Here is a 7,439-nt window from a genome sequence, read left to right on the forward strand (position 1 = left end):
GCTTTGCTTGGCGTACTTACAATTATTGTCCTGGCAGCGTTAAAACTCCGTGGACTTACCCCTTCCCCTAGGGTGTCGATACGCTTTGGCTTGTGCAAGGGGTGAAGTCCATGAGATTTGAACCTAAACCACCTGACTAGCCGGCTAGGCCCCATCCCACTATGCCAAACCCCTTTGGGGCATATAATCACATTGTTTAAAACAAAAAAAAATTGAAATTAATCAAATATACGGTGACCAAAAGATTCTCCAAGTAGCATTGATGATAGTTGGGTACTTGGGCATAGTCGCTATTGCAACCCCACTGTGTGAGCTCTCAGCTTGACCTGTTGGAAATTTAGTTTGTTCCAGCTTGAAATGGGCCACTACTAGACCTAGGCCCACAAGGACCCGATCAGAAGATCACTGAAATTGCTACCAGTGTTCAACGAGGGCTTTTTCCCATACCATAATTGAAGCCAAAAGATCCATACAGGAGACTGATCCATTGATGTGAGGGCTAAGCATCTCAAAAAGTTAAGCAATTAAGAAATGTGATGCAAACACGTTTTTGGTTAGTTGGAGTTTCTTAAGTCGGTAGTTAATATATAGGGTAGGCCTGTTCTTGTAAGGTGTGGGGTCGCTCGAGTGACAGCCAGTTTCGGGGGAAGGTGTAGAACCCCCTCTTAGGTGCCTTTAACTGGTGGACTCTATTAGGACTTGGGTGTAGGTGACTCCACCCAGGGTTTACCTCGCTGGGAGCGGGCCCATTAAGTTACTCGTTCTTAGCAAAAGTTTCTCATCATAAAAAAAAAATGGTTGGGAACGGATGGTTTACACGGTTAGTTCTTAAATATGTTGATTATTGATGTAATCATGATTATTTTATAAAAATGATGTTTAGTGCTAAAAGACACTTGTGTACACCTAGCAAAAGGTATGATTTAGTTAATGATTAGGATGGTAGTTCAATGAAGCAAAGGTGTAGACAGGTGAGGCCTGAGTGAGCTATCCATAATCTGGCATCTCTACTTAAGATTCTGAAGAAAATATTTACATAGGTGATTCTTTGGGGTCACTGACATGTGAAGCCTCATCATCCAGGTTTTGTGTGGCTCGTAGAAGTCATTGCCCATTTTCTTTTAAAATTTGTAGTTTGGTAGCTCTAGAGGGCATATGAATGCATTATTTAACATCTAAGGCATCTTTCCAGTTATTCCATGTGATGTATGTATGGTTGTCCTTCGCAGATCTATTGTCTCAGTCAGGGCATTCATTGCCTCAATCATGTCCTAATAAGAAATTTACTGAAATAAATTTCTTAGTTTTCCTAAGTTATTCTAAGTCTAATATTTCAATGTCATTTTAAATATATATATATATATATATAATACAATAGCTTAAACAAAAATATTTATAATAATGTCAGAAGCAGATGGATTATCAACCAGAATTTTCGAGTGCTATGATTTCAAGACTCTGATGCCCCAAAATCTCTCTTACTTAATTTTATCAAAAATTTCAAACAAAATTTCTTTTGGGTTCTACGCAGCGAAAAAACCGTGTTTTCACTCTCTTGAAGCATCACATAGAACCAGATTGTTGGAACTGCCACTCTGTCATATACACTAAAAAATCTTATGTATTGAAGCATCACAATTCCCAATACTATATCTCCAAAAACTTTTTAATAATAAAAGAACTGAAACTAAAGAGGAGAAAAAGAAACGTTTAGCAACAACAATTGACGTCCTCTGTAATGATGAGCATCCTACGCTAGGGTCTTTGTCTTCTGCATCTCCACCTCCTCGTCGTCTGCGGGGAGGATCCTGCCCCAGAACCAGTGCTTCCTCCAGATGAGGGCCATCTCCTCGATGGGGACGCTCTTGGTCTCGGGGAGGAAGAAGTAGATGAAGATGGTCATGATGACGACCCACCCGGCGAAGAAGAAGAAGAGACCGAACTTGAAGTGGCAAAGCATGGCCAGGAAGGCCTGGGCGATGGCGAAGGTAAAGAGGAGGTTGGTGGAGACGTTGATGCTCTGCCCCGCAGATCGGATCTCCAGTGGGAAGATCTCGCTGGGCACCAACCACCCCAGGGGTCCCCACGACCAGGCGAAGCCGGAGACGTAGCAGCAGATGAAGAACACCACCAGGTTGGCCTCGCTCTTGCTGAGGCTGCCGGTGCCTGACATCCCGAACTTGGTACCCAGGATGATTCCAATCACCACCTGCAGGAAAAAAGAGAGCGGAACAGGGGATTATGAGCCAAATCCAAAGTTTTTTTGACAATCAATTTAGTCTTATATGCCTGATCTAAAACACTAGTGAAATTTGCACTCAATATATTCTCTTTTTCTTTTTATTTTGGCTATTGAAATAGATGGTGATTCTTACTTTTGTTATATTGTCTGCAACTTATAAAATCTTGGCTGTGGAAGATTCTTTTAAACTTTCCTTTATAATATATCAATTGAAGTAGAGATGGAGGGATCGGGAACTATGGGAATCGGGATGGTTTTACTTTTTACTGTGTTATAGAATTTAAATAATAGCCAAAATGAATGTGTACCTATTGAAGCAGAATCAATGACATTGAGACTTTGGTTAATGAGATTTAATATTATAGTCTCAGAACAAACGGTCGAGCTATTAGTAGTGAATGTCAGCGTAGAATCGACATCTTGCTACATAATCAGTGACAATGTGAATAGATTCATGAATGTCAGCAGTAGCAGTATTAGCTTACCTTTCTGGTTATTTTAATTACAGAGGATAAGAGGGAATGCTTAATAATGAAAAGATGAGAGGGACTAAGCCGATTGAATGACCTCACAGTAGAAAGTTGGAACAGGAAAAGAAATCATGGGAAAAGCAACGAGAGAAGGGCATCATCATCAGTCATCACCATCATCATTATGACCCAACATGACGAAATCATTTATTGAGCACAGAAAAGCGGAACAAAGGAGTACCTGACAGATGAACATCTGGATCCCGCCCTCAAGGAAAAGGAACCGTCTCCCGTACTTGTCCACCGAGTATACGGAAACCAGAGTCGCTGCGACGTTCACCCCGCCCGTTATGACGGCGGACATGAGCGAGGCGTTGTTGCCGAAACCGATGGTCTTGAAGAGCACGGGCGCGTAGAACATGATGACGTTGATGCCAGTGAGCTGTTGGAAGAAGGGGATGAAAAGGGCCATGACCAGCTGGGGGCGGTATTTCCGCTTCAGGATGTTCATCCACGGGTGCTTCACCTGCTTGGACGCCTCGCTGGCGTCGATGAGGTCCTGGAACTCCTCTTCTACGTCGGTGGTGCCGCGGATGCGCTGCAGCATCTTCTTGGCCTGATCGTGGTGGTCTCGCTCGATGAGGGAGTTGGGGGTGTCTGGGAGGAAGAGGGTGCCGACGGTCATGATCACGGCGGGTACAGCGGCCAGGGCCAGGCTCACGCGCCAGCCCCACCCGCCCTTGATCTTGTTGGTGCCGTAGTTGACGAGGTTCGCGGCGAGGATGCCGATCGTGATGAAGAGCTGGAAGCCGATGTTGAGAGCTCCCCTGATCTTCGCCGGAGCCATCTCGGAGAGGTAGACGGGTACCGACTGCAATTTTCAAAGGTTAGACAGATAATTAGTTTCGTAGTTAGTAGAGTAAGAAGTGGATGGAAGAAGGGAGACGCGATCAGTGATACAAGAAGTGAGTTTTTAGGAAATCCGTGAAGCGTGAAAAAATAAAGTAAAACAAGAAATGCAATAGACGCCTTCAGAAATTGACAAAAACAGAAGTTGATAAACATCGGTATCTTCACTTAAGTGCATCTTTTGAGTGTTTTCTTGAAAAGTCATCATATATGTCAATGGTATAATAAAACATAAATTTTTAAAAGAACAACATATTTTTAACAAGAAAATTCCATCCAGGGTCCTCAGATCTCTAAGGAAAATCGAGGTTTCTCTGGTTAGGCCAAAATCCAATTTCAAGTCCAGGGAGGGGGAGGGCATTTCGGACTAGAGATCCTCGGATCTCTAGTTAAAAACCTAGGATCTTAGATCCATGGTAGTCAAGCGCACCCTATACGTCCAATTTCACATTAAGCCTTGCAAGGTTCTGATAAAAAAAACATGAGATAAAGTTGTGAAAGAAGAAAATCAAAATAAGAGCAGAAGGGTATAAATTTACAGAAGTGGCACAAGTGACACCGACGGAAAGTACAAGTGACCTAACATGAAATAAATAAGTTAAGACAGAGACGCCGCGGTTGTCAAAAGAGAAGGGTGACCAATTCTTAATGTGATTTATTTATTACGTTCGGAAAGAAGTCCCTGTGAAAGTACTCTTACAAACATCTGATCGAGAGCTTTTTGTTGCAAATGGACCATGTACGCATAATACAATGGTCCACTTTGAAATTTAAGGACTTGTTTAATTGTTTAGAATATTTAGAACGCAGAAAAGACAAAACCATGAGCCCCGTCTAGACCATGATGATTGACAGTAACATTTTATAATTCGAAGGATTTATACTGAAGAGAACTACTGCTAGTAATTTTGTTATACTTGCAATAATGGGTTATCCATACTCTACGGCTACTAATATACCTCCAAGATGGCTCCAGTTAGAGACAAAAGCAATGGCATCACCTTAATCGTTTCCACCAAACGAAGGAAAAGGACCACCAATGAGAACAAAAAAGGGACGCTGGATCATTTAAAGGAATCCGTTAATTAATCTCTTACAAGAGGGACATCTAATGTCATGTGCGAAAGGTGCTGCTCCTAATTTCAAAGTCTTGGTAACATCAGAAATGGAAAGAGGGACAAAAGAGACTCAATCAAGGTGTCCACGACACCCACTCCGTGGGACCATCAAAAGACAACGAATGAAAATGGCGAAACACAGAAAACCAGAGAGAGTTTTGGGAGTAGAATTAATAGCGAAAAAGGAATAGATTGCTAGCTAATTCGTTAATCACATGCAAGCATTGCATACACTTCACAGCCGTGGGCCCCAATAAAATAAAGTCCGCATGATTGGTGTTATGTGCTTGCCCTTCATCAGAAAAGTGCCATGGTGCCGCCCTTGATTGGTGTTATGTTCATCTTCCGATACCGTCTCCCGAAAGCAGAACTCTCACATTCATGGGCCCAAACAGAAAGAAGGCGCTCTTTTTTTATGTACAGCCCGTGGCACCAGTAAGGAGGGTCATTATTGTGTCTCTAACCACCGTCCATGTAGAAGATGGACGGAGAAGGGCGTGAGAGGGGATTATCTTCAGCCCCTCGTTACAATCGTCGGCCACCCATGCTGTGACTCACGGGATTGGCGGGTCGATTTTGCAAATTAGCTGGAATTATCCACTATGGATATATAGAGATCCATATCGTCTCAAGTTGGAGAAAAATACAAGAACTATGAAAAATACGAATACCAAAAATACAGAAATACAAAGTCCAAAATGCAAAGGGAAGATTCTGAGTTACAGTACTTCGAAACATTGGACAGAGCCCCTCAACAGAGAAAGGTCGGAACTCCGAATTTCCAAGTAAGAGCTCAGAAGAAACGGACAAAACCCACAAGGACAAAAGAGCGACGGCGAGAAACGAGCTTTTAGGAGAGTATCGCAATGAGGTGAAACACAGAAATAATTGAAACAAACAAAAACGAAAAAAAAGGGCCAAAGAAAGGTAGAAAAACTCGGACAGAGAGAGAGAGAGAGAGAGAGTTCCGAATCGGAAAATCGGGAAAATCAAATCGGAGAAACAGAGAACCAAAGGAAGGAGGCTCGCGCTCTCACCTGATTGGCGAAGCCGACGCCGATACCGAGCAAAATGCGGCCGATGATGAGCATGGGGACGTCCTTGGCTGCGCCGTTGACGGCAGCGCCGACGAGGAAGGTGAAACCACCGAAAAGCATCGACGGCTTCCGTCCGAACATGCGAGTCACCGCCGATGCGAAGAACGAGGCGATGAGTCCCGCGACGTAGAGAGACGACGTGAACGTCGTCAGGAGTTGGCTGTCGAACTTGCAGTACTGGTTCTGGTTAGTGTCGGCCTTCATCTTCCGGTACACCGAGGGGAAGAAGCGCAACAGAAATGGATCCATGGACGTCACTCCACCTAAAACCCAAGAAATACAAGATAAAAATTGTTAGAATCCGATTTAGCGGAGGTTGAAAGAGAAAATAAAGAAAATTTTATTTGTCACCTAAACTTCAGATGAAATTCTGACAAAAATTGGAAGACAATCAGTGTGCTAAAAAAACTCAAAAAGAGAAAATCAGATAAAAAGAACTTTTGCTTTTCATGAATATATCGAAAACAATCTCTAATAATTGCTTTTTCGTTTCAGATTTAATTCAATTTAAGAAAAAAAAACTAAGAAAAATAAATCAGATGAAAATTAAGCTTTTGATCTCCATGAAGATATCAAAATCAATCTCGAAAAGTAGTTTTCCGGTTTAGTTTTATCCCGACTCCATGTTAGATATTAAAAACTCATGATACTAGAAAAAATTACATAAAAAGTAGTTGTGATTCTAGAATCTAGATTTCTGGATACTTAGCTCCTGTTAGAAAGAGAGAAACATTACGAAAAGTATTTCAGAAATCATTATTATCTAGAAACCGTCGTTGATCTCAATCACGAACCAGAGAACGAGCGACAACAAATTTCTTCTCCTCGCTACTCAGGAAAATCTCAAAATCCTTAGTTTTATGAAAATCCTAGAAAAATAAAATCCGAAAAATTTCCCGACCATCACAGATCTCAACGACAAATATATCCCGACTACGGGCATCAGAGACAAAAAAAATCCAGAAAACAGAAAAGAAAAAACACAGCAAAAACCCGCAGAAAAAAAAAATCACGATCTTCTCAGGTCTCGACCTGAAATTCCGATATCGTATCCGAAGATGAGACCGCCGGTAGCGGCGACGATGCACGTGAAGACGACGAACAGCGTCACCTTCCCGGCATAGTTCTTCACCTCGCGGGTTTCAACAAACCCGCCGCCGGCCATTTTTCCAGTCCCTCTGGGAAGCTTCCCGGAGAAGGAAGCAAGAAATTATTAACGAAGAAGAAGAGGAGGAGGAGGAAGAGGACTGGTGTAGAGAGGAGGGAGAGTGTCGGCTATTTATAGAGCAAATGGTCATTTCGGGGCATGGGTCCGGACCCGAAAGAAGAGGGTTTCAACGGAGAATTCACCTCCGTGAAATTGGATAATTATTCGAATCGGGATAAGAAACGAGCGTTCAAACTTCGCTTATTAAAGGAGATAAACCAACGAAAAAAAACCGTTAAATACAGAGAGAGAGAGAGAGATAGGTGGACATAGCACCTCTTATTTTTAAGTAACTACGATGTTGCCACTATAGTTTTAGTAAAGGGTTTAGACTCATTACCTCATAAGTAACATAATCGTTATTTAAAAAGAAAACAGGGGCTTTTCCCTTGCATT

General features: G+C 42.3%; 1 protein-coding gene across 1 annotated transcript; it reads right to left on the reverse strand.

The window, feature by feature from the left end:
• Positions 1 to 1,603: 1,603 nt before the first annotated feature.
• LOC149830873 (sugar transport protein MST6-like) lies at positions 1,604 to 7,074 on the reverse strand. Its single transcript, XM_090011900.1, has 4 exons — positions 6,869 to 7,074; positions 5,777 to 6,099; positions 2,954 to 3,583; positions 1,604 to 2,209 (listed from the first exon to the last, which is right to left on the reverse strand). The coding sequence occupies exons 1-4, from the start codon at positions 6,999 to 7,001 to the stop codon at positions 1,751 to 1,753; spliced, it is 1,545 nt and encodes a 514-aa protein (XP_089868026.1). The 5' UTR covers positions 7,002 to 7,074; the 3' UTR covers positions 1,604 to 1,750.
• Positions 7,075 to 7,439: the final 365 nt, after the last annotated feature.

Source organism: Nuphar pumila, chromosome 7, assembly GCF_984573655.1.
Source record: "Nuphar pumila chromosome 7, dmNupPumi1.hap1.1, whole genome shotgun sequence".
Taxonomy (NCBI): domain Eukaryota; kingdom Viridiplantae; phylum Streptophyta; class Magnoliopsida; order Nymphaeales; family Nymphaeaceae; genus Nuphar; species Nuphar pumila.